General features: G+C 56.8%; 1 protein-coding gene across 1 annotated transcript; it reads right to left on the reverse strand.

The window, feature by feature from the left end:
- Positions 1–3,570: 3,570 nt before the first annotated feature.
- SDC1 (syndecan 1) lies at positions 3,571–27,218 on the reverse strand. Its single transcript, XM_068973648.1, has 5 exons — positions 27,111–27,218; positions 7,710–7,791; positions 6,298–6,773; positions 5,535–5,694; positions 3,571–5,397 (listed from the first exon to the last, which is right to left on the reverse strand). Exons 1-5 carry the CDS (start codon positions 27,174–27,176, stop codon positions 5,228–5,230), a joined length of 954 nt encoding a protein of 317 aa, XP_068829749.1. The 5' UTR covers positions 27,177–27,218; the 3' UTR covers positions 3,571–5,227.
- Between the last annotated feature and the right edge of the window lie 268 nt (positions 27,219–27,486).

Here is a 27,486-nt window from a genome sequence, read left to right on the forward strand (position 1 = left end):
CACCAAGACTGGAAGTTGAGTGGGTGCTGTGGCAGCACTGACGAGGACCTGACTTGGTGGTACACTCACTCTCACACCCACACACCACGAGTGGGTGCAAAGCTGGCTCAAGGATCAGTACTGGGGGCAAGGGGCAGGAAGGGAGGAAGCCAGGCGAGGGCTGTGCCCATGGCCCAGCAGAGCTGGCAAGACCCCACACCCCTCTGGGCTTGCTGGGCTGGGGCCTCCCCCAGCTCTTGCAGCTCCAGGAACCAGGAGTTACCCACCTCCCGAGCCTGACTAGCTCTTCAGCCAGGCTCCAGGGCCAGGGTGTGTGGCTGGGGATGATGGGGAGAGAGGTGGAAGGCTGGCCCCGGGACACCTCTCTGGACAGGAGTTCCCTCAGTTCAGTTTAGTCCCTCAGTTGTGTCTGACTCTTTGTGACCGCATGGACTGCAGCACGCCAGGCCTTCCTGTCCATCACCAACTCCCGGAGCTTACTTAAACTCATGTTCATTGAGTCGATGATGCCACCCAACCATCTCATCCTCTGTCATCCCCTTCTCCTCCTGCCTTAAATCTTCCCCAGCCATCAGGGTCTTTTCAAATGAGTCAGCTCTTCACATCAGGTGGCCAAAGTATTGGAGTTTCAGCTTCAGCATCAGTCCTTCCAATGAACATTCAGGACTGATTTCCTTTAGGATGGACTGGTTGGATCTCCTTGCACTCCAAGGGACTCTCAAGAGTCTTCTCCAACACAAGAGTTCAAAAGCATCGATTCTTCCGCGCCCAGCTTTCTTCGTAGGAGTTCCCTGCACCTGTGTAAAGCTGCTTTCTCTTCCAGATGCTGCTTTGGGATCCGCCTACTATCCGTGTCTAACCCGGGAGGGTCACCCCCGCCCAACTCTGGGACCACTGTCCCTTCTGCCCCTGTTAGGCCCCACCCTTGACCACCTCATCACGGGCGCCTTTTCCCTCGGGCTCCATGTGAAAGTGTGCTTGTGGGAGACTGAGGTGACGCCCAGTGAGGTGGTGACACGCCATACAGGTCCTGCCAGCTTAACTTCTTAACGAGCTCTCCACTCCAGCCTCCCCTCCACAGCCCTCCCCTGTCCCCGGGCCTCCACCCCCACATCCCTATGCAATCCCTAACCTTTTCCGCATTTGCTCCGGGGCTCTCTGGCAGCCTTTGGCAAGGTCACAAGGCAGGTGACCGCCACTTTCCTACCACATTCCAGCCTCCCCTCTTCTCACACCTGCTTTCGCTCCACATCTAGCACAGAGCCTCTTGAGTCCTGATTTTTGCTGAAGCTGGGCCTTCTGCCTGGAATGCCTCCTCCCTCCTGTTTGAGAGGCTGACTTGAGTCTGTCCTTCAAGACCCAGGTCAAGCGCCACCTCCGGGCACCTCCCCTCCAACGCCAAGCCAGGAGCAATGCCCTGACTACCCCACCAGCCCACAACGAGCCCCCTCAGTGTCCTCTGTCTCCCCCCAAGCCCCAACCTCCCTGAGAGCAGGGCTGTGCATCTTTGTTCCATAAGTGAAAACACAGCACTCTCAGGACAAGACCCAAGAGGCAAGCAAGGCAGAAAATGCAATTTCAAGCAGAAACCGGCTGCAAATTAAGAAGGCGACGCAAGCCATCTAAGAGAAGATGGCTCATTAGTTTAGAAAATAGCTTGAAAGAACTCAGTGAAAATGCAGTGGGTCCCCCGTCTCCACACAATACACACACACACACCTGGGCCACATGGACGTGATCTAAAGGTGAGGGGAAAATGAAATAGGGCTCAACCACTCTGTTCTCAGGCATGAGGGGCAGGGTGAGGAATCTCAGGAAGGCAGAAAAGACGTCTGAGGATAGATGGGCAGAGAAATTGCTTGTGGTTGGGACACTAAAGGAACCTCGTCCCGATTTCCTTTCTTCATGGTTCCTCTCAAGCACCCAGTAAAGCCTGTTTGATAGCACCACCCCCTCCTGGAAGTGCCCTGGGGTGGGGGTTACCCAGGGCGAGCGCAGTGCCCAAAGGGAATCTGCAGAGCAAGACGGAGTGCCCGGGGGGGGGGTGCAGTTTAGCCCATTTGAACATGATGGAAGCAGGTGGCTTGGGAGGCTGGAGTCTTGGAACCCTGCTGATCCCACATGGAGGGGGTGGCAGAATTCGTCCTCCCCCACCGGACTGTCACCCAGGTCACCACTGTGGGCTCAGGAGCTGGGTTGCCAGCAACTAAACCTGAGTTCACTGCTCACCAGCAGGCAGCTGTGGGCAGGAGCTTCCTCTCCACACAGCAGGTTCTGTCTGCAAAGTGAGGGTCATCCATAGAAGTGCGTCTCCAAGATGGTTGAAGGGCTGACCCTGGTGGATGAAATCACCCAGCTGCTAGGGCCAGCAGTGTCCGGCCCTCAGTTAAAAGTACTAACATCCAGGTGGCCAGTTCTGTTCCTGTGCCCTCACCGTCCAGCCTAGGGACAGGCAGAAAATAGGCACTTGGTGTCCTTGGTGTCTGTTGAATGAATGAGGACTTTGTCTCCACCTCTAAATCCTTCAAGCAGAGTAGAAATTCTCTCTGCAAAGCCGCCCTGAGTCTGCAGTCCCTGCCCCGCCCACAGGTGCAGGGCCCTGGGAGCAACGGCTTCCCCGACTCCCTGTGTCCCCAGGACACACCCGGGCTCTGGGGTTCAGGGTCGGCACCTGGAGCCAGAGAGCAGGTCAGGTGCAGGCGGGGAGACCTGCTGCAGAAGGGCACCTGAGGGGCTGGGTGGGCGTCAGCACCTGGGGGACACTGAGTAACGGGTGGGTGGGTGGCTCGATGCCTTTATGATACTAGGGCTCCTGCAGTGTGCTGCGTTGTTCCAACTCCCCAGGTCTCTCCTGTAGTTTTTCCCCAACTCTTCTAGACCTTTGGCACTGAGACCGTTTGCTGGTGAGCTTCCAAGAGTTGTGCGACAATGAGCAAACAGAGCAGGCAGCGAACTTTGAGTCAGGAGGGAGATTTGTGTCCTTGGAGAACGGAACGATCCAGGAGAGGCTGGAGAGAGGAAGGCAGAGAGAAAGGCCTGGGAGGAGGCGAAGGGAAGGCTCGGCCTGCTGCAGGGCTCGGGGAAGAGGGCAGAGGTGGACGTGGCTTCCCTCACAGCAAAGGGGGCCGGTGCTCACCCCTCCACAGCACAGAGCCAGGCTCCCCATAAGAAGGGGACAGGCAAGGACCTTGCCAGGCCAAGAGGAGATTCAATCACCACCGCAGCCAGAATGACAAGTACCGTTTATTACAGTTACATGAATGGGCCCAGTCACCAGCCGAGTGCCATCCCACGGGCCCATAGAGATGAGCACAGTCACAACCCCTTCCCCATCCCCGAGTCATGTCCAGTCATACACTCCAGGCAGAAAGTCCCCGTACAGAACACAAGGCACGGGTCTCCTTCGTCAGGCAGGGGTGTCTCTCCCAGTCTCGGACGGTCCCCTCTTGGAGAAACCAACAGAGCAGCTGGAACATTGTCAAATTAAATAAGCAAGCACAGGAGTTCCCAGGAGCCGGGGCTGGGGCGGGGGGAGTCAGGGTGGGGGGAGTCGGGGCGGGGGGGAGGGGGAGTTTGTCTCTGGTCCCAGCAAAGGTGTGAGAAAAGGAACATCCAAGGTGTCTGACAGGCAGGCCTTGGCTCCAGGCCTCCGTGGGGCCCATGGCCTCCGATCAAGCTGGACTGGGGCCGACACAGCTTCGTCACCATTTAGGAGATGTTCTTTCGAACTTGGCAACACAGAAATTTACATCAGGCCTTGTACAACCTTGGCAGAATCTAGCCAAGGTCCAGAAGAAGTTCAGAAAAAAACAAACAAACCAGAGGTGCTCTGGCCTCCGAATCCCTCCCCATGGGAAAGACGAAGCACAGAGCTTTTCGCCAAGTTTCCCAATATCGTTGGCATTTAGAGAAAAGGCTGGTCAAACACACAACCAGCATAGAAAGAAGCGAAGGCAGTGGAGTTCACATGACTACTTTATATTAAAGTTTATTACATTTGGAAAATCTACTGTACAGGGAAAAACCCATTGGATTAAGTAGAGTTTTGCCAAAAGCAAAAGACTATTACTCTTTGGAATATTCCTGATTCCGGCCCACAGTCAGACCACAGGAGCTAATCAAAAGTGAGCCTGGTCCATCCGTGGGGCAGCTCAGTGCCAGGTGCACCCAAGACGTCTCTTGTCACTTTATAGGAGAAAGTGTCCCCAAGAGATGGCATCAGAGGAAGGGCTTGGTCTATGGGAGATTCTCTGGGCCCAGCGCCATCTTTGCCACCCTAGAGTCGTCTCTCCTTGATCCTCCCCAGCCTGAGACACCAGGATTCAATTTTACAGGGGTCTCCCCATATTGTAGTCACCCAGGCCATGGTCCTGGCCCCAAGTTCACGGACACAGGCAGGACTGCTCCAAGAGGTGACCACCCATGGGAGCCGGGATGGGCCAGCCCACCAATGAGGCCACCCAACAGACATTCCATACCCTGTTGCACACGTGAGTGAGAAACTCAGACAACATACAACCTAAACCTAGACATTGGCTCCTGGATTTGGTTCTCCTAGTCAAAAAAAAAAAAGAAAAAGTCTTCTTAATAACCCTGATGCTGTCTCCTGACTGTAGATTAGGGAAGAAAGATAGGGAATAACCAAATTGATTTACTTAACTTAGCTCAGAAGTAACAAAGCCTACTGGGCTATGAACAAAGAAACTAGAGGAAAAACATGTGCAAAAACAAGTTGACATCTAAGTTAGACCTCCCCACGAAACAAAGTGAATTCTGACGGAGCCCTGACCTCCTGGCCCTGCTACTCGGCAGGACACGCCCCCAGGCCTGCTGGTGTCTACCAGTAAGTGCTACAGACGTGCCCACCCTCAGCCACAGCATCTTTGTCCAAAGCAGTGGGGTCCCCTTCTCTCCAGAGCTGGGCCTGCTTCAGCTTGGAGAAACTGAGTCATCGTGGCGGGATGCCAGGTGCCGTCTGCGGTGGAAAGGTCAGTCGTTCGCGAAAAAGCCCTTGTGCCCAAGTCTCTAGGCAGAAGTCAGAGAAGCAGAGGCGAGGTCCCCTCCCCGGTGGGCCCAGGACTCCGTGGGCAAGGGGAGATGCCAGCAGGGCTGGGCGCTCCAGGGAGGTGGCATGGTGGCAGGGATGCAGGTCTGCAGTTCTTCACAGAAGAGGCCAGTGGGGGGTGTCTAGCAAGTGGCAGGGGGAGGGGAGAGGTGTCCCCCCCCATCAGGCGTAGAACTCCTCCTGCTTAGTGGGCTTCTGGTAGGCCCCGCCGTTGGCTTGTTTTGGCTCCTCCAAGGAGTAGCTGCCTTCGTCCTTCTTCTTCATCCGGTACAGCATGAAACCCACCAGGCACACGGCAAAGATGAGCCCCACGAGGCCTCCAGCAATGACCCCTGGACGGGTGGGGAGGAGGACAGAGGCCGGCTCAGCTCAGCTGCTCCTGGGGTCTGAGTGGCAGCCCTGCCAGTGATAAAGACAGCATTCCCCTCCCCCAACCTCCACCACCCCACCCCCTGGAGAGAAAACTCACCTCCCAGCACTTCCTTCCGGTCCAGAAGGCCCTGCGAGGCCCCGGTAGCCCCTGTGGCCTCAGGATCCCCTGGAGCTACGTTCCGTGAGCCAGGTTCCACTGCAGCCCCGGCTGCGTTGGCCCCGGCTGCATTCTCCCCAGACAAGTCGAAGGTGAAGTCCTAGGGGAGGGCAGGGAAAGGGCCAGGTGGGTGGCCACAGCCGGAGCTGCACGCAGGTCCATTGCCAGCTTCCCCGGTCACCCCTGCCACCAGCCCTAGACACACACCCCCGCACCCAGACCTCCCTGGACCCCGAGGTCAGGTCCCTCTGGCCACTTCACACTGGACCCTACCGGACTGCGGCCAAGGCACCACGTCCAGTGATGCAAAGCATGTTTTATACGAAAATAAATAGGCTCATTTCAGCGTAATGTGTAACACTGCCATGATGCTCCAAGATGAAAAGCAAGACCTGGGAGAGCTTTCCCTCTTGTCCCAGGAGCGTATGGGGGGGGAGCCCTCTTGAAGGGCCGTGAAGGGCCCTTTAGCTCTGGTCTACTTAGTCTGTGCCACCGCAGGCTCAGCCCTGTGGGCAGGCGGAGGATGGGACCTTGGGATCTTGTCTTCACGGTGGGGATGACAACATGCTCATAGAGTACAAGGGGTCGGGTGTGCCAGGGGACCAGGCCAGCACCCTGCACCCAGCGCGCTGTGCCCTACAAGGCACTAGGGCCACCCAATGCCCCAGGAAACGCAGAGGATGACAGCGGGCCCGACACCCACCTGTTCCCCAGAGCCCTCTCCCACTGGGATCTGGGTGGAGGGGTCCTCCTCAGCCGCCTTCTCAGTGGCAGGAGGACCTCCATCCTCCATGTGGGGCATGTGCGGCTCCAGACGGCCCCGGCCTGTGGGAGCCGAGGTCTCACGGTGGTCGGGCTGCACGTCCCTGTGGGGATGGGAGGTGGCGGGTCCCGGGGTCATAGTGGCTCTGGCTGTGGACACGCTGTGAGTGGTCAGGTGCAGCGTGGTCTCACTGGGTGGGTGGGTGGCCTCCTTCTCCTGGGCGGTAAGGCCAGGCTCCACCTCTGCCAGGAGCACCGCCCCACCCCCCTCAGGCTGCTCTCCGGTTGGCAGGATGGTGGTGGAGGTGGCAATGGCATCTGGGCTGGTGGGCTCTGGAGCCGTGGCTGTGGTCATCACAGGCCCCAGGTCCTTCCAGGTGGAGGGCGTCTGTGATGAACTGATATCCGGCAAAGCACCTGCAGGGCCAGAAACAGAGCTTGTGGGGTCAGGAAGGCCCCCGAACATCAAGAGCAGCCAAGCTTAGACCCCGGCTGTGACTCCCAGGCCAGCACAGCAAAGTTTTCTTCCCATGAGAAGCTGTGGGGCAGAGCTGTGTGTGTGTGCTAAGTTGCTTCGGTTGTGTCTGACTCTGTGCAATCCTATGGACTAGCTAGGGCTAGGAAAGCTGCCCTTTTCTGCTGCATCTGGAAGGGGTTTTCCTGCCACTGCTGAACTGCTCCGTGGGCAGAGGGGTTGGGGGCACATCCTCAGGGCCCCGAACACCTTATCCTCAGCACACATACCACTTGGCCCCTCCCTGCTCCACTCACTCTCCCTCCAGAAAGGTCCAGGTTCCCAAGAACAGAGGCCTGTGTCTTACCTCCCAACTCCAAGGCCCCCTTGCCTAGGCCACTTACCCCAAGGATGACTGTAGCCCCCCCTTCTGAGGTCAAGTTCAAGACCACCTCCTCTGGGAGGCCTCCCTTACTACCTCCAGTTCAAGGATTTCACTCCCTCAGGGAAATGGGAAAAGAGGGAAGATAAAGGAACATTTGTGGACAATCTGTACTCCCACCAAGATCTGTGTAGTCTCATGGCTCCCAACAACCTTATAAAGTCAAGATGTTATTCCCATTGCACAGATGAGAAAATAGAGGCTTGGAGAAGTTAAAAAAAAAAAATCCTTTCAAAGGTTTCCCAGTGAGTTAAAAAGGAGAACATGAGCCCAAGTCTGTCTGCGGCAGGCAGCCCCCACAGGAATCTACACCCTGCCCTCCCCAACCCACACGTGTTTTCTCCTTGCAGCATGGACCCAGTTCTCATTCCTGGCATAACCCTTCAGGCCCAGCCTGACCACCACCCTCAGCCCACGGCCTGCTGACATCCTGGAGGGGGCCCTCATGTCCACTCACCTGCACCCGAGCCAGAGAAGTTGTCATTGTCGTCCCCAGAGCCGTCCTGATCTTCGGGGGGCATGTTTATGGGCACACTGTGCTGGAAAGAGATCAGGGAAGGATAAGAATGGAGTCTTCACTGGGGCCTGCTATTCCGGGGCCCCCATCCTAGGCAGCTGAGTGCTGCACCCGAACACACACCCCACACCCAGCACAGAACAAAGCCCTCAGCTCTAGAGGGCAGTCCCCTGGTTCCCCCACACACCCTCCACTCCTATGACGACACAGCCCTGGGCAGGTACTGGGGGTAAGGCCCTTGCCCCAAGAAGCTCGGTCTACCGAGGGAGCCCCAGAACTGAGGAGCAGACAGACAACATCATTACTGGAAACCCAGGCGGTGGCCTCTGTGGGACCACAGCCCACCCTACTCTGAGGATCAGGTCCTGGGGGACACTGGCCAGGGGGCTTCAGGTTTCAAGAATGGGGCTTTCAAGGGGCCCCTGGAAACAACATCACAACCACCTGGCTCCAGGAAGGCCATCCCCAGGCATGCTGAGCATCAAGGTGCAGACCCCGAGGGCCCCACAGGGGCAGGGGGTGGGGGCAGCAAGGATGGGCATGGAGTGAGTCGTCTGTGCTGAGACAGGCCTGCCCACCCAGGTCAGCCCCTAGGCCTGGCCACTATGCTTGGTCACACACTCAGCCCATTTTCTCATTCCCAGGAGAAACTGGGTCCCTCCCTCTTGGGGAAGGAAGGACAGAGCATCCATCAAGCTGAGGACAGACGAGGCTGATCTAGAAGGGGCCCTGGGCTAAGGAGGCAAATGGGCCGTGGGCCTGGGTTGGGTTCTGTGTGCAAACAGCCGCCCCAGGGAAGCTGCCTGCCTGGGGCCAAGCCCAACAGGCTGCAGGTGTCAAAGTGAACACTCAGACCCAGGCCCTGAGGCAAGGGGCCGGTCCGGCAAGACCAGGTAGTGGGGACGTTGAACTGGCCAGGGCAGAAACCCAGTCATGAGGGGACCACGCCCACCCCCTAACACTGGCTCCAGGAGAACAGGTGAGGATAGGAGGACCCAGCAGCCGGGTGGCAGGAAGAGTAGCCTTAAGTATCCTGTGCAGCAACAAGGCTTTGACCCATATGACCCTGTGTGGCAGTCCCAATATATGAGCGGCCAGAACAAAGAATAAATGAAGAAGTGGGACAGTGTAGTTCAGAGCACATGGGCTTTTGCAAACCCCCTGACCTCTGCCCCTTACTAGCTGAATGGGCCTGAGGACACAGTAAACCTCTTACAGCCTTAGTCTTCCCATTTGTAAAACGGGAACAGTAGTAATATCAAAATCCCACATGTGCATGCTAAGTCGCTTCACTTGTGTCCAACTCTTTGTGACTTTATGGACTGTAGCCCAGCAGGTTCCTCTGTGCATGGGATTCTCCAGACAAGAATACTGGAGTGGGTTACCATGCCCTTCTCCAGAGGATGTTCCCAACCCAGGGGTCAAACACACATCTCCTGTGGTTCCTGCACTGCATGTGGATTCTTTACCACTGAGCCACTGGGGAGCCTCTCTACGTGCCCGAGTTGCACAAGTTCAATAAGGTTATGCACAAAAAAGAACCTAACAGAGCCTGGTTCACAGTGGTGAACCCACCACCCAAGCATCCCACCAACAGTGTCTCTAACCTGCTCTGTGCTCTAACTTGGGGAGCAAGAGCCACTCGGCATGGGAAAAAGGATCCTGGGGCCTGTCCAGGAAGAGGAGGGCTGGAGGTGGGTAGGGTTTTAGGAGAAGAGGGGGCAGAAGGGAGCCAGTACATAGGCAGCTCTGTGCAGACTTGTCAGAGGGCAGGCTCCGCCCAAGGCTGAGATCCAGGGAACTGGCCTCCTCAGCCCAAGAGGCCTCTCCAGGTCCTAGCCACGGGCCAGGGGCTACCCTCTTGAGTGGGGCAGAGCAGGAAGGGACAGACAAGACCTTTGGCCTCCTGAGGCAGAGCTAAACCAGGTGGAGGCTCCATCCAGGGGCCCAGGTCCGAGGGAAGCTTCAGACACGTGTAGAAACGATGAGGCTAGAAATACCACTGAGCTTCCTTCGAAAGTACAAAACCCACACTGAACTTCCTTCCCTCTCCACAGCCCCTCAAGAAAAAGATTTTGGTCACTCTGTCTGAGCTGCCATGGCCCATTCACACTGCATAGATTCCACCTGCACCCTGAGCCACATCCTGTCTGTATTGTCCCCTGGGGTGCTTCAAACACCTGCCCTGCCTCCACGGAGCTTTAAAGCTGCCCTGGGCTCCTGGAAGGCTACCCTGCTTCAGTAACAAAGAACCCTGCCCCTAAGGCAGGTGCAGAGTGGGTATCCCCATCCTGACCTACTGCTGCCCCAGGCCCCCAGCAGATGCTCCTGACAGGAAAGCTTGAGGTGGACAAGCATTCAGGGGACCCCACCCACCCACACTCACTCACTGAGACCCCCACCTTCACTTCACCCAACACCCTCAAAGATCTGGAGGAGACCCTAGGTGGTAACGCTCTATTTCCCACCCTTGGAGAGAAAGCTGGAGCTGGAGCTGGGGGTCAGGGCTGCAGCCACACCAGCCTGGACCACATGACGTGAAGCAGAAGGCAGCATCCCCGGGGCCAGGCCCTGTTTCACGGACGGGGCCTCTGAAGCCCGCAGAGAACACTGAGAGCCCATCCACCCTGGAGGCGCCACTTGAGACGCAGGCAAAGCCAAGGAGGCCCGGCCTCTCACCTACACAGAGGCCCCGACAGGTTAGCAGTTTCCCAAGAGAAGGGTTTCTCTCAGGACGAGATAAGACTTTGGATTGGCCCAGTCCCTAAAAACAATTTGTTTCTTCATCTTGGCTGGGCTTATCCCACTGCGATCTTGTTTACACAACAAGCTCTTAAGCAAACACTTTCTCCCCTGAAACCCGCTCCCAGGCCTCAGGGCAGCCTCTCCTCTTTTGGGGCTGGGTCTCCACTGAGGGGATGGGCCTCAGTGACCTCCCAGATCTCCGGCGGCGTGAGCCTCCCTGTGACAGCTGCAGCTCCCTGGGGAGGAAATCAGCAGAAACTGCTGAGGTTGATCTTGCCTCACCAGGTGCCGGCTGATGCTGGAGGTTGGGAGACTTCCGGTTTCACTCAGCGGCCAGGCCATGCTATGAGCCTGTGGTCAGCTGCCTCCAGGGCCCAAAATAGGGCTCTCCTGGGCACGGCCTCTTGACACTGCCCTGAGACCACTTGGCCAAAATGTAGGTATGCCAAGGGCAGGTCGGCCCAGTTTGGAACCCACCTCAAGCAGCCTGGGAAGACAAAAGAGAGCCAGCCAGACCTCTAAGGAAGCCTTTAGCCTCTGTAAGGCCCAGAAAACCAGTTTTTCATACAACAAATCGAAAGCCCTATGAGTAGGTCTAGGCAGTCACTTTCTTAGTCTGCTCAAAGGCAGACTTGGTCTGCTGAATCTGGTCCTTCCCACCGCCAGCACAGACCCTGGAAGCCCAGGGCCTGAGAGGCCAAAGCCAGCTGTTGCTGGGCATCTGGAGCAGATAGATACACAGAGGCTAGGGCACAGGAAGCCCGAGAGGAATAGCCAGCCCACCTCGTCTCGGCCATGCTGGTCTTCAGGCCACACCGAGGCTGTGAGAGGAGGCCCCCTCCCGCCGCCTCCCGAGAGAGGACTTGGGGTTAGGGGTCTGGGAGAGCAGGACAGGGAGTGTGAAAGGAGAACCTGGTCTCTTGACACTGGAAATATTTTCCATCCCTTTCTTCCTGTTAGCCTTTGATTTGAGGCAGGCAGGGCTGAGATTTAGCCTCTCCTGAGATAAGGGGACGACAGAGGATGAGATGGCTGGATGGCATCACTGACTTGATGGACGTGAGTCTGAGTGAACTCCGGGAGTTGGAGATGGACAGGGAGGCCTGGTGTGCTGCGATTCATGGGGTCGCAAAGAGTCGGACATAACTGAGCAACTGAACTGAACTGAACTAAGGTGGGCCCATGGCCACCGGGCAGTGAAGTGTCTGCACACTCACAGGCAGTGCTTACACCCCTCGTCTGCCATCTCTCTCCCTCTGCCCTGCCCCAAAGGACCATATTCCCTGATAGCTCAGCTGTTTTAAGGGAAACTTGCCTTAAAAGTCTCTTCCCTGGTGGCTCAGATGGTAAAGAATCTGCCTGCAATGCGGGAGACCTCTGAATTTGATCCCTGGGTTGGGAAGATCCCATGGAGAAAGGAATGGCAACCCACTCCAGTATTCTTGCCTGGAGCATTCCATGGACAGAGGGGCCTGGACAGCTACAGCCCATGAGGTCACCAAGAGTTGGACATGACTGAGCGACTTTCACTTCACTTGCCCAAGTTTCTACAATGTTCTGCAGGCCCCAGGAGTCCTGGGATGCACAAGTATTCCTCACTGAATAAGGGTTCCCAACCCCTGCCCAGCAGCTGAGACCCAGGTGCTGGTCCAATTTCAGAGGTGCAGAGGGGACGGCATGGCCAAGCAAGGGTCAGGTTCATCAGAGGTTGAGGGTCTTCATCACCAGGCTGCCTGCCATTCCCAACAGCATGTCAGGAGTCTGTAGGCAGAGGGCTGGCAGAGAAGCTTCGAGAAGGCAGCCTCAAGGGGAATTCCCTTCTGGTCCAGTGGTTGGGACTCCGTGCTTCGGAGGCACTGGTTCCCTCAAGCCCACTCCTGCCATCTCTCACCTGCAACTGGCCATAGGAGGGCCTGGGGCTGTGTGACAGCATTCCTCCAAGACACCCTGGGCATGTGCATAAAAGTTCCTTGGGACAATCATACATCAGAATACCAAGTGGGCATCTCAAATGTTCAGGTGAGGGGCTTCTACTTCCAGGCTGACCAGAGAGGTTGCCCATTCTGGCCCCTGACGCTTGCCACCCCATCAACCCATAGCCACCAGGGCCAAAGATTATGGTTTCCAACCCACACCCTGACTCACTAACATGTCACCCACTACTTGATTTGAGTGATGGATAAACGCAAATCCTTTAAAAGCTGAGGTCACATGAGAAAAGTACAATATCATGTAAGGTCACAGATTTTGACAGTAAAGAGGGTTTCAACTTCAAAACTCAGGGACCACCATCCAGGGGTTTGGGGGAGAAGAGAGGGTAAGAAACAGTATGATCTTGACCCTGGTGAGCTCCCAGGTTACAGCCCCCACTCCAGGAGGCTTCTGGAAGGGGGAGTTGCCCAGGCTGGGGCACAGAGGGTCATCGTGCTGAGGGCACTAGGGGAGGATGGTGAAGTCCACAGCCAGACCCCAGAGAGGTCAGCTCTTAGCTCTAAGTCACAACTTCAGCAACACTGCGCCCTCACTGGTATGGCAGACTGTGCAGCCAAGTGGGAAAGGGGGGGTTAGGTGTCTGTTGGTTGGAATGCTCTGTGTGGTGACAGAGCTTTGGCCGCTGTGGTGAGAGCCCAGTCCCTGAGTCCACAAGGTCCAAGTACTGCCCCTTGTCACAGGGCCCAGGTCATGGACTTCCCCAAGCAGCCAGCCTCGGTGCCAGCGCCAGGGCTGAGGACAGGGGGTGGGGGGCCCAACTGGTTCCATAAGCCCAGGTTGAAGGGGGAAGAGAGGGTAAGAAACGTACTTTTCTTACATTTCATGAGAATGAACGTACATTTCATGAGAAAATGTACTTTTCTCATGAGGCGGCCCTACAATCACACTGGGATAAACACTCCTCATTCCATCCCATCAAAATCCCACACAACAGCAGGCATTCTCGAGAGGCTTTTTTACCAGTTTCTTGGTCAAATCTATGGATCTAAGCGGGGGGAAAAAAGCTGATTTTTCCAACCCCACACAATTCTCGGGGGCCGAACTGTCTAAGCTATAGAATCCCAGCTGTCACCCCTGACCTGTGTAGTAGGATGCTAAAGTGGTCAGAGGGGACATTCACACCATCACCTGCATTCAGGCTGGGGGCTCTCTTCTTTAAGGTCCCTAAGAATTACCAGGAGACTGCTGGAGAGGAAGTCTTCTGAGCTCCATCCCTAAGGCGGATTCAGGGGTTGGGGGCAAGGCCTAGGACTCTGCATGTTGCATGCTCCAGCTGCTGTAAGCAGTCTGCTGACTGCACGTGGACAGCAATAGTCTGGACAGGAAAAGGTCTCACTGGGAGTGGGCTGGAGGAGATAAGACCCCCCACTCAGGGCCAGGGTTCAAGGAAGAGGTACCAAGTAGCCCCCAAAACACGCCCTAGGGGCAAAGTGATCTGAGAAAGCTCTAGAAAGTTCTCCCTACACCTCTGATACACCCATTCTCTGTAGTCAGTACACCATGGCACCTGCTTGGTCTGCAGAAGAAGCTTCACCAGAGTTGAGAGGACCCCTTCAATCCCAGGAGTGCAAGAAGCAGGAAGCAAAGACAAGCCAGACTCTTCTGTCCTGAAGCTGGGCTGGGACTCGGTCCTGCCTGCCTGCCTCTCCAGGCAGCTCTCATCTGGTCAGCTGGCCAGATGTAGGCTGAAACCAGCAGTGCAGTTTGTGACTCTGCTTTCCCTCATCAGAGGGATCATTTGCACCCCTTCTGTTAGCCCAGGCTCACACAGCCTATGCATAGACCACGCAGGCTAAACCCAGAGCATCTTGAATCAAGGCTCCCAGAGAAACGACCACAGCGAAGGATGTCAGACGGGAAAGAGCCCTGATCAGGGAGCCACCCCAGGCTGAGATTCCTTTGCTGAGTGACCTGGGCCTCTGCCGCCTCTCTGGACCTCATTCCCATCCGGATAACAGAAGGGGTTCAGAGCTTGAATAACCCTAAACCTTCTTAGGGTTCTGACAGGCTAGGCTGGGATCTGCAGCCCCAATTCATCATGAGTGAGGCCAGAGAGGGGGCGGGGGGTGATAAGCTGGCCACAGCCAGCCATGTGGGGGGTGGGTTAGAGGGGCAGGCCTGCAGCCTAGGGCTCCCCCTGCCCGGGATGACACAGTGGTGGATAAATTACTTCCTCTCTGAAGGCTTCTTCCCTAACTTGGGACCTGTGCTGCAGGGGACGTGTGCTTAGGCATCGAAGGGATTCAGATCTCCCAGCTTTGGCCTCAAGACCCTGAAACCTTCCTCCCACCCTCTCTACTTCCAGGAGGGAGGGGCCCCATCGGTGCCTCGGGACAGCATCAGCATTTCCAGCCTGACAGGCACGGCAATTTATCAACTCACCAGGAACCAAGTCAAGCTGGGACCTGCAGAGGGGTGATGGGTATGGCCCAAGACAGGAGGGACGCCCAGAACAGACAGGCGGGAAGAGGGGGCTCCTGCCGCTCTCACCCTGAGATCGTGCTTCTGTTAGGGCACCAACAGAGCCCCGAGGAGTGCCTTACAGAGGACCTCCTGGCCATGCACCCCTCACCACCACCCCCCCAACAACCCCAGCTCAGCCGTTCCCACCCTGCCACTAGGAGACAGACCTCAGTCCTCTGGGGGATTCCAGGGCAGGGCCAGGGTGCAGGGTACCACCCGTATTTGGCTTAAAGATCCCCTCTGCAGTAGCATGTCCTGCAGGGCACTGCGTGACAGGGCTTTCAGAAGGGGGACCTAAGGTCAGTCAGAGAGCCCTCCTCCCTAGGAGTAACTGGGGCCAGGATGTGTTGAGGGAGGGGGTGTTTCCTGGCAGCCAGAGCCAGCCCCAATGCCCAAGCCAGGTCAGAGCTGTCACCAGCAACCCCCATAGCCACCCTTCCAGAGGGCTGGCGCCTGTCTTGCTGCCGCGTGCTGAGACTCGTCTTAGAACAGGCCCCGCTGACGGCTGGGTGTGGGGCCATGGAGCTGGGGGACCAGTTCCTCGGCTTTCCTCCACCTGCCAGAACCTGGGCCAGGCAGGGTAGGATTCCACTCGGGCGTTGAGCAAGGCCAGCCTGGCCCAGCCTGCATCTATGCCTGCTGCTGCCCCGGGATCCAGACAAGGGGATGGGCAGAGGAAAGGGACCAGACCCGGAGCTGGAAAAGCTGGGCTCTTCTCCCAACTCAGTGGGTGACCTTGAAGAGACATCTTGCCTCAGGCAGCCCCTCTGCAGAGCAGGGGCTTGGCCGAAAGGCAGCAAGAGGGCTCCGAGACCCAGGTCTGTGGCTAGGGAGCCAAGGCCCACCCTGGAGGGACAGCCAACCCCCAAGAGGGACTCAGTAGTGAGGGGCGCTTGATCAGAGTGATCCAGGGTCACCCTTCTCCACTGCCCCAGAGGGTGACGGCCTAGACAGGAGGCTGGAGATGTCCCAAACCAAAGTGACTCTGAGGATGGTAACTGTCAACCCACAGGTTCAGAGGGAGCAGTCCAGACTCCCACAGCCTCCTCCCTCCTCGGCCCAGGCTGTCTCAGTGAGACAGCTAAGGGCAGAAAGCTCGCAGGATCTCCCAGTCATGCCCACCGCCCCTCCCCCCACCCCCCCCATGAAGGCCCATCAAACTGCTCTCTGGCTGATTAATCCCCAAACTGAGCCTGGCCTGGGGACCTGACACCTCTGGCATATAGGCTTCGAGAGCCATCCTCCCCCTGCTCCAGCTAAATAAAGTGTCCTCAGGTTTCAAGGAGGCAGAAACTCGCAGCTTTTGACACACCTGCAGCCAGACAGGGCTCCAGCTGTGGGGATGAGGTGGGTGGGGGGGTTGGGGGGGAGCACTTTATCCCCCAGATCTCCCCAGTGTGCAGTTGTAGACCATCCCATTTAAGATGCAAATGCCTCTAGGAGGGCTGAAGGGTGCTAGTGACTCACAGGAGAGCAGAAATCAGCTCTAGGGGGAAGGGCAGTCTGGCACTAGGGCACTGGGGATGGGCAGGCACTTTGGAAGATGTGAAGGGATTGCAGAAAGGAGGCTGAAAGATGCCAAGAGCACATTTTTTAACCTGTGTCAGAACGCTGTTGCCCGCCAACCCCACACCCAAGAAAGGACGATGAAATTCCCTTTGCTCCTGCTTAAGTCACAGGTGTACATGGCTTCTCCTCCCACGTCCAGAAGGAGAATGGGCCAGTTCTGGGAACCTGCCTCCGGGATCAAGTAGGAGGCAGACCAAGTAGGCACTAAGGCTACTCGAAGCCCAGAGACACAGGAAGGTCAGAGTGTCCTTGAAGGATGTCCTACGGCAGAGTGGAGCCAGTACTATCTGGCCTGAATGATGGAAAGAAGAATTTTTAGTGAAAGCCAGGTGCCAATAGGTTGGGCCCTTTCCCCAGACTACTGGTAGAACCCTCCCCTAACTGACAGCAAAGCAGCCGGAGCCCCTTCACTGTCAGCCTGCCCTCTTTCAGAGGCTCTTGATGGCTGGAAGGTGCACACAACTTCAAATGCCTGGCACTGAAATCCCAGGCCTTGGCAGCCTCTGCACAAGGTAAGTGCTAAGTTGGTTAAAAGGAGGACTGTGGGACTTCCCTCGTGGTCCAGTGGTTAAGACTCCACGCTTCTGAAGCAGAGGGCCCAGATTTGATCCCTGGTTGGGGGAACTAAGATTCCACATGCTGGGAAGCACAGCCAAAAAATTAAAAAAAAAATTTTTTTTAATAAATTAAAAGTTTTAAAGGAGGACAGTGGACTGTAGCCCCAGTCTAGGAGCTCGGAGAAACCCCAGGAAGTCACAATATCTGCTCAGGGCTCAAAACATTAATAGGGCAGAAGGAAGAATCCAAGGATCTGACCTGGGCTTTTGGGGTCACTTGAAAAATAGAAAGATCTGACTTAGGCCTTGGGGCAGAGGTGGGGAGTTGGCAGGGGGAACAGTAATCACAGCTAATATGTCTTGAGTACTCTGTGCCAGGTACCAGTCTAAGCACTTTACCTGAATGAATATACTTATACCTCAGGATGACCTTAGATTCTAGTCCATACCCATCTTACAGATGAGAAAACTAAGGCAAAAGGGTCAAGTCATCTGTCCCAAGGCATACAGCCACTGAAGGGCTTAGAAAGAGGGTCTGGGGCCAGGCAGTCTTGCTTAGGGCTTCCCTGGTGGCTCAGATGGTGAAGAATCTGCCTTCAAGGCAGGAGACCCAGGTTCAATCCCTGGGTCAGGAAGATTCCCTTGGAGAAGGAAATGGCAACCTACTCCAGTATTCTTGCCTGGGAAATTCCCATGGACAGAGGAGCCTGGTGGGCTACAGTCCATGGGAAATCCCCATGGACAGAGGAGTCTGGTGGGCTCTTTGCTGTCGCAAACAGTCAGGACACAACTGACCGACAAACACACACAGTCTTGCTCCAGCAGACATGTAGTTAACCACCCCGTCACAGGCAAGATCAAGGGCTCTCTGACTCTCAGGAAGAAAACAGCCATCATTTCCATTGGAAGCAGCACAGGAGAAAGTGCAGAAGGAAAGAAGACCCTGGCGTGGGGCCTTCCCCGTCCACCCTGCAGCCCAGCCCTGCTCCCAGTCCAAAGCACCCCACAGTCCATAGTTCTGCCCACAGGCTACGGTGCCCCACAGCCACAGAGCCCTGCTCAACTGGCCTGAGACCCCACCCTGGTGCCCTGGGGTCCAGGTTTGCCAGATCTCCTGCCACTGCCTGCCAACCCAGCCCACACCTTCCCGGGGCAGGAGCCGGCCCCTGGCAGAGGCTCAGGCAGAAGTGAGCAAAGTCTGGCCTGCCAAGCAAGGCTCATATTTCTGAGAAGGGGCAAAAGCCATGTTTGCAGGCCCTGCTTTGTCAGCACTGGGGTAAGACCAGCCGGCCATTCATGCTGAGTGCCGATCCTACACCCGGACCAGCTCAGACTGCACCCCTCCCCCAGGTCAGAGCCATGGGGGCTCTCTCCAGGGGACTTCCTAAGCAGTGTCTGTCCCAAAGCTCTCCCAGACTTGCTCCTCGGAGGCCAGATGAGGAAGACGCTCCAATCCCGCCATACACGGTATTTCACAGGATCTTTCCTGAAGCCCTCCAAAGCAGGACTTGAACAATTCCGGTTTTACGCAGGAGGAAACTGAGGCTTTGCGGCAGGTGAAGAATCATGAACAAGATGCTACGGGGAGGAGGCGATGAGCCTGGTGACGGTCGGGGCTGGCCACACTCTGTGGCCTGTGCTCTTCTGGCCTCCACACAACACCTCTCTCTTCTCCAACACCTGGGAGAGAATAACCGAGGCGGACCAGCCAGCCAGTTCTGGGTCCCACCTTGCCTTCCCAGCTCGAAGGCTTCAGGACCCCAGATGGGGCCCCAGACCTACCTCAAAGGTAGGCAGACTCAGATATTCAGGCTCAGCTGCTGCCACTGCACTGCGAGGAGAGCTGGCCCAGGGCATCCACCAGATACCCAGCCCCTAGACAAGGCTCCGGAAGGATGATCCTGTTCCCTGGGGGTGGGGGTGGGGGTTGTGCAAGGGAGAGGGGTGAAGTTGGGGGTTCCTCATTTCTCACACAATTCACAGAACCCAGGGGGGCCTCAGTTACTGCTTCAGGCTCACCATGAAGACCTCAGGGCCGGCTTCCTGGCCTGAGCCTTCCCAGAATTTCACAACAACCAGGCCTGCTGCTCCAGGGACACTCTGCACCTACCCTTACCCCTCAGACCCCTGTACCCTGCTCCCCAGGGCCTGGGGAGCAGGTAGGCGGAAGAGGAGGCAGGGGCAAAATCTGGGGGTCTCTGCTCAGCCTCTATGGACCATTCTCCTGGCCTGGCTCACAACGCAGTGAGCCCCAGTCAGCCAGGAGGTCGGGTTGCCCAGGCGCTACCCACCCTCTCCTGAGAGGAAGGTGCCCACCACAGACAGCAGCGTCCCTCAACGCTTTTCTCTGGAAGAAGCTGGAGCGACGTCAGCCTCCACCACAGTCGCAGAGGCTCCCGACACACCCTGCGAGCCCAAACCTGACCACTGTCCATCCAGACACTCCCTGGAGACAGGACTCTGAGTCCCGGCTCATGCCGTAGGCAGCAGAGGTGCTGAGAAGCTGCTGAAAATTAAAGCCAATGCAAACTCTGTGCCCCTGCCACGGGACTGCCAGTCAAGTCCCCAACCAGGTCAGATGCAGCCAGGGCATCAGACATGGTGTGGAAACCGCAGGGGAAGGCCTCACGTCCTCCTGAGGCCTCCTGGGGCCCAGCACATACTAGGAGTTGGGGTGGCCAAGCCACCTGGGCCCTTCGGAAGTTCCCTCCCACCTCCCTACGTCCCATCCACCCTGGACCAGGCCCCAGAACCCCATCTCCTAAGCCTGCTGTGAGAAGGTGGGGCAGACGGCACCCAATGAGGGCCAGCATGGCCACAAGAAGTGCCAGGTAGCCAGGCAAGACTGTGACTCCAATGTCCCATGGTGCAACAAGTCTCTGTACACCTCTGGAGATGGATGGAGCCCAAGAGTCACCCAGAGCAGGACTGGCAGCCTCCCCAAGTCCTGCTGCCTTCACTGGGGACCCCCTGCCCTAATGCGGAAAGCGTCCCACCTCACAGCCTGCGCTTCTGATTAGAGGGGCTCCGGGATGAACCCCTTTCTCAGGGTGAATGGCCTTTGGCTGTCACTGTCCCTCTGGTCTGTCTGCACAGACCGACTGACCGTCCAGTCTGGTCTCAGTATTGGCTCCCCTCTCTCAACATGTGCCCCTGGACCAGGCGTGGACCTTTCTCTACTTGCTCAAGGTTGTGCACACAGCAGGCACCCAGGCTCCAGGCTTCAGGTCTGGTCAAGCCAGGGAGGCTTCACAACCCGCATGCTCGAGGCAGAATTCTGAGGCAGCAGGAGCAGGCCCCACCCAGATGCCCACCAGGCCCGCAACACAGTCACCAGATGTCGCCAACACCCCAGTGCGTGACTGAGCCCCCTCCCATTTCACATGTGGGCTCACTGAGGCCAAGAGAGGCCTATGCAGTGCCGCTCAGCAGTGCAGAGGGTCAGGGCAGGAAGCCAGGCCCCTGAGCCCTAGCCGGCCTTGTGCACAGTGGGCTCACGGACAAGACTTGTTGGATGAGTCTCCGGGGAGGACTCGTGGGCCTGGCACAGTGACTCAGCTGATGAGTGGAGCGATAAGCACTCCCGCCTTCCCCACTGCCCCAACCTGCCCAACACGGCTTCCGCTCCTGCCGATGAGCGGACTGGGGGGCAGGTAGCCAGGGGCCTGGGTGTGTGCAGGGAACACCACCCAGCCCCCACCCCCAGCCCGCCCTTGCCCAGGGGCCTCCGTCCACCTCCAGTTTCCACACTGAGCCCTAAGTCCACCTCCTCCAAGCAGCCTGCCCTGATTTCCGCCCCACAGATGACCCCTCAGTCAGCTCGTGCTCCCTCAAGTCCCTGGAGGAATAAAGTGGGCTTGAGCCCTTGCTAGGTCCCCCCCCCCCCCAGTGCTACCTTCACCCTTCCCAGGCCAAGGACATGGCTGTCAGAGCTGAGGCAGGGAAGCGGAGGGCCCTTGAGTGCCTGGGGGAACTGAGGTGCAGAGGGGCAGTGACCTGCCCGGTCATACAGGAGAGGGTTAAACTGAGACCAGGAGGGACCTGGTGTCCTGGCCACCCTTGTCTGTAAGAATAACTTCCACGGACTTCTAAAGCTGCAGTTAAAAGGGAAAAGACTGTTGAAAGGGAAGGAAAAAAACGGTTTCCTGCTTTTTGAGGAGGAAGTTGCAGACAGGTGGTGAGCAGGTTTCCCCAAATCTCAGACTGCAGCCTAACCTACAGGCAAGCTCAATGGAGAAATCAAGTCAAGACGGGCCAGGCAAGGCCAAGCCATAGCTGCAACCCATGCAGTAGAGCCACCACTCCACACCTGCATGAGCATGCACACGCACACACACACACACACACACACACACACACACACACACACACACACACGGTCTCTCGTGGGGCTGCAAGCCTCAGGTGAGTCACTGGGAAGAGGAGTTTTTCCCAGGGCTGAAGGCCAAGAAGGGAGCAGCCTCTCCATATAATTAGGCAGAACCACCGAGCTATAGACACAGGAGAGAGACCCTCAAGGCTTCTCTCTCCTGACTCGACGACCCTGCTAGACCCGTCTTGGCTCCCCAAACCAGCATGATATGACAGACAAAAGGACTTTTCAGAGAAAGCTTAGACCAGCCTACCCCAGGTGCTCCCTCTGGGTACCAAGTCCTGGGGAGATGACCAGGTGTCCCTGTCTTGGACCTGGGCATGGAGGGGACTTTCCAGTGCTGACACCCCACCCAAGGTCAGCATCCTGAAGACAGGAAGAGGTGGTAAGATCTCACAAAGCCCCTCTGGGGGACAGTGGAGGGGGCTCTCATGTCTACCTGGAGCTGGAAGTTGCATAGTTGCTAAAGTGACCCCGAGCACAGGGTTGTGGCTCCTTGAGCAGGGGGATGCCCATATGCTTGCCACCCCTTGGTGCTGCCAGGGCACTCACGGCAGCTCAGAGAGGTTCCAGAACGTACCCTCCCATCCAAAGCCTAACCTCTGCTGGAACAGCTGAGAGGGAAATGACACCGCGCTGAAACTGTTCCAGGGTACAGGATCCTGGCGCCAAAAGCCCTCTTTCCACAGACTCAGTTAATCCCATTCCTTCTCTCCAGACACATTTACGCAGGCCCTCAAGGAGTGGCTTTTAACCCAAGCCTCCAAAAGTCGTTGTTGAAAAGAAGGAGGAAATCAGGAAATCATTTGTTCTGTAAAAATCCCAGGATTCTGGGACTAGAAATCATTTAATGACCAACTCCTCATGCGGCTGTTTTCACAGCAGCACTGAAAAGGCCAGGAGGTGAGCCCAGCACAGGAGGCAGGAGTCCTCGGTTTTGGTCGCCCCACGGGAGCCACGGTGCCCACTTTCTAGGCTTATAAAGCATCTACTAATCCCACAAACGTCTCTCCAGTGCCCACAATGAAAGTCAGCGCAGGCTGGCTGCTACCCTGGGGGCAAGAACAAGGGAAAGCCTGGTAGGTTTCAGTCAGCCTCCTATGCTAGGTTCACGGGGGACACTTGCCAGTCCTTCCATTTCTTCACGCCATACACATGTGCACAGGCGTACGTACAGATCCTGGTTCTTCCACACTGGCCCCTTGTAGGGGCTCACCTCCGCAGGCCTCATCCACAAAATGGGGACAGTGACATACATGGAAAAGGTTTGGGTTAAATATGAAATTAGGATGCAGGAAAAGCATATAGCACTCAATAGCAGGCACTCAAAGATGACCCTAGGGACTTCTCTGCTGGTCCAGTGGTTGGGACTCTACACTTATGCAATGAGCACAGGTTCAATCCCTGGTAGAGGAACTAAGATCCTACATGTCTTTAGGCAAAAAAAAAAAAAAAAAAAGACCCTAATTCTATCAACAGCCAACTTTCTTCTGGCATTTTCATTACCAAACACTTTCACACCTTCATTATGAAATGAATACGCAAATGACAGAATAAGCTTTACACAGGACATCAAGACTCAGCAGTGAAGTGACTCATCTGAGATTACATGGTAAATTAGTGGCAAAGCAGAGACCCAATCCCAAAGCTCTACCTTACCCAAACTTGTTTCTGGCCTGTCAAACAGTATGCATACAATGTCACCCAAATAAAACATGGTGAGAAAAGGGAGACAGGACCCAAGCTAAGAATGAAGGCCCTTGCCAACCAGGATTTAGAGTGAGCTAGTCTCACCAGGTCCAGGCTACCTGTGACTGGCAAGTCACTTACAACTTCAGCCAAATGGAAGAACCGAGAATGTGGGGTCATCGGCAGGTGCTTGTTTCAGAGGTCATTGACATCTGAGTCCCGCAAGAACCTCCCTTGACAGCCTCTAGGTTATTCTAGGTAGTATCGGAACGACACAGAAGTCCCAGCTGGGCCTCTGAAGGCACAAAATCCATGTGTCACAGATCATGAGTGTTACAGGTAAGACCCTCACTCAGCACTGAGAACTCTTGTCTTAGAAATAATTCTAACAAATCCAACAAATTCCTTAGTACTGCTGGAGAAAAGTGCCAATTAGAACTGAACTGAAAAGCTGCCGGCTACACGTTAGGTCCACAAATGGCACTGTTGGCTGCTATCAGACAGGGATGGGAGAGGATAAAGAGCAAACCAGAATTCCAAGGGTACCAACATGAGGGCACCAGGCCCAGGGGCAAAGTGCTCTTCAGAGCTCAATAAACCCAGGAGGTGAATGCCGTAACCTAACATGGTGACAGCTTTGAGGCCCCTGGCATCCAGAGATCAAACTATGCTTAGTACTGTTTTGTTAATAAAGGAAGAGAAGTAAATATTTCAGAGAGTCCTGCCCAAAGTAAGAATGTTTTTTAGGGTAATGCGGATTCTCAGCTTACTGAGAAAACCTGGATACCAAGGATACCTAATTCCCAAGGGATTTCAGAATTCAAGATTCTGCTGCAATAAGAAAAGATTCCTCCATAAATACGCCTCCAAAATACAAGCTTTTCATTAATTCTTTCCAGGCTCCTCTCCCGTCTTATCCCTCTCCCCACCGATCTGGGTTAATGAGATTTTACTGGAACCCACCATGAGCCACAGGTAGAGACTTAAACCAGCCCCACCCTCCCTGTGGAGTTGAAGCCAGGAGTGACATCACCTCTAGGAGGCTTGGAGCCCAGGCAGAAGCAGTCAGCGCCTCCCTCTGCCTCCCCCTGCCCCCACCCACTCCTCCATGCCGAAGGGAAATGTCTCTACTAGCCCCCATAATTAAGGCAAAAAGGGATTTTATGCCTTTCAAGAAAAGGAAGAGAGAAAGAGAGGGAACAGCAAATAACTTTCCAGAACAAGCAATTTTTCTTGCATGGCAGAAACAAAAGACCACGGGGATCTCACAAAGGCAAAACCACACACAGAAACCTTTTCAGACAAACCTGTTCTCATCTCTTGGGAGTGGTTTTGAGCAACCTCCTACCCCAGCAGCCTTCCCTTGTCCAAAGTCAGGCGCCCAGGGTCACACCCCACCTCCCTGGTCCCCAGGGGGTTCTGACTTGCTTCCCACTGGGACCAAAGTGAACCCTGGGAGAGGCCAGACCTCTGAAACTGGTGGACACCTTCTCTATCCTGGCAAATCCCACTGCCATATTTATTTCAGGAAGAGGGCAGAAGAGGACTCTACTTCATGCCCCCACTCTGAACCAAATATGGACAGCCACTATAAAAGGGAGAGAACAGGACTGGGAAAGAGAAAACAGACTAAACTTTGTAAATAGGGGGGGAAAAACCAAACCCTAAATTCTGAGCCAGAGTCTGACCCCAAAGATTAGTGCTTTCAGGTTCAGCTCAACCACTCCCTCCAGGAAGCCCTCCCACCACCACAGCTCTAATGAGTCTCCCTCCCTCCCACCCATCTTTCCGGCTCCAAACTCAACTGCCTCTGGCTCTGCTCTGCCTTTCCACAAGGGTTCAGTTTCTAGCAGAGAAAAAGAAAAAGAAAAAAAAGCAGCTGTCTGCTCCTTCCCAGGACACTGGGAAACTCTGGGAAAGTGGTCCTCAGAGGATCTCTAATCCCATCTGCCTCCCAGTGTTAAAGGGCACTCTGGGATCCCTGGTCAGAAGTATGAATGCCAGCTTCACCTAGGCTAGCAAAGAAACCGCTGCTGCCACTCCTGACTCTGGCTGGAAATAGGTGGAGTCCTGCCGAGGCCCGTCTTCAGCCTGGAGAGAGTGTGGAGCAGCCAGGCAAGGCCAGGTGGGCCAGGGAGGTGAGCCAAATACCTCCACCCTCTTCTCCAGAGTTTTAGCTGTGGGTTCAAGGTACAGTCTGAATCCCTAAGAAGCCACGGCACTTCACGAGTGAAGAAGAAGCCAGATGCCAACTTCTTGGGCCTAAGAGCCAGGAGTGCTCTGGACACTCCACTCAGAAATCTTATCTGTCCCCATGGCTCCCCCAGAGAGGGCAACCCACAGGCACACGCTCCAACTCATCAGCGATCCAAGAGGCATTAGGGACCTGTTCCTAAACTCCAGAATGTTTCCAAGCAAAGCAAGAAGGCACTTCTCAGATCCACCTGAAAATACACCTCACCTGAGGCAGACCCTGAGAAAAATACACCAAGGCTCTCAAGAGCTGGGAGCTACCATTATTATGGAAGGACACGCTTATGGAGGGTTTTGGCGTTGCCCAGAGACTTGTCCAGATAATGCATTATAAGGAGAGGATCGGGGTACCCGCGCCCCGGGGGCCGCTCCTTCCCCTCCCACGCACCTCCTTTTGCCAGAGCTCCAGAGCTAGGGAAGTCGAGCCGTCCAGATGTGGTGGCCAGAGGCCGCCACTTCCGGAACGGCAAAACCCCCTCGGTCCGCACCTCCCCTCTCCATCCCCCTTAGGGATGGCCGACACGGCCCGCGGGGAGGACCCCAGGACTCCAGCAACGGGTTTGGGGTGGGGGGTGGACGCGAGCACCCCGCGGCCAGCGCTGACACCTGGCGGCAACCCAGGTCCCAGCCCACTTTCGGGCCGGCGCTGCGGGGCGGTTCCCAGGAAAGGGTTACAGGGGCCGAGAACAAAGCGCCCCCTTTGGGGAAGGCGGGCCAGCGGACGGCGGCTGGGGCGGGAGACCACTTTCTGGGGACCCTCAGGATGCTCTTTGTCGGCTAGGTTCCTCTCAGAGAGGGGACCCACCCCTCGCCAAAGGTGGATGCTGGAGTCCTACCCAAAGGCCTCCCCTCCAGCTCCGGGCTCCACATTTGTCCCCCTTTTCCTCCAGCTCCGCTGGGCGGGCCAAGGGACCCGCCTTCCCTCCGCGCGGCTCCAGCACAAAGCCAGGTCGGGGGAGGGGAAGAGCCATTCCAGGGTCCACTAGCGTGGAAGCCGCCCGGGCGCCCTAGCGGTGTCCAGCTCCGGCTCGCGCCCCTCCGCGGGCAGCACAACTTCAGCAGCCCAGAAGTTGGGTTCTTGCGGGTCTCTAGAATGCCGGGGCCAACTTCCCGGAATCTCCCGCTACCAGCTCGGCCCGGCTTCTCTCCGGCGGCCAACGGATAGCCGAGGATCCCACCCCCGCCCGCCCGCCGTGGTTCGCCGCGCAACCTTGACTGGGGCTCCGGAGCGAACACGCCAGCTTGCTCCCGCACCGAGTTCGCGGCGCCCAAACTTGCCTCCGCCGAGGGGCCAGGAGCCGGAGCTCGGCGGGTCTGGTTTGAATTCGGGTCCTCGGGCGGGGTGCAATTGCCGCGATCACCGCATCCTCCCGGGTCACCGGCGGGAGACCGGTTGGGAGCCGGCGACCCCAGGCGCCTTCGCCCGTGGAGTCGTTCCTATATAAGTGCGGAGCTCCCACGCAGGTTCCGCTCCGCAGGGCTCCCCAGGCCCCCGCCCGGAGAGGCGAAACCCTCACGGCGCCCCACGATGGCAAGAGGCAATTGGAGAAGGAGTCCTGATTTCGAGACTCCGGGTCCCGGGGCCCGCCGGGCTAGCGCGGGAAGAAGGGAAGTCCCCGCTTCCCCTCCCCCTCCACGTGTGCAACAGCCGGCGTCGGCGGGTCTGCCAGCCCCGGCTTCCCGCCGCCTAGCCGCACTCACCGGGAGGGCCGGCTGCAGGCGCAGCGCCATAGCGCAGAGCCACAGCCAGAGCGCCGCGCGCCTCATGCTGCCCGAACCGGCGGCTGGAGGAGAGCGTCGAGCTGCGCGGGTCAGGGCTGCGCCGCGCTGCGCGGACTGCGCGGGGCTCCGGGTCGGCGCCGCCGGTTGCGCTGCGCGCAGCTCCCTCGAGCAATGCCCAAGCGCGCGGCCGTCCTAGGCGAGGTCTACGGATCCGCCGGCTGCTCTCCGCTCCCCTTACGGCTGGATTCCTCTCGGCTCAACTCTGCTCCCGCCTGCACCTCTCCCGCCGAGCTCCGCCTTATAATAAACCCGCAGGCCCTTAGCCGTTGCAAAAACTAGCCCCCCACCCCCAGCT

This window comes from Capricornis sumatraensis, chromosome 1 (genome assembly GCF_032405125.1).
Source record: "Capricornis sumatraensis isolate serow.1 chromosome 1, serow.2, whole genome shotgun sequence".
Lineage (NCBI taxonomy): Eukaryota > Metazoa > Chordata > Mammalia > Artiodactyla > Bovidae > Capricornis > Capricornis sumatraensis.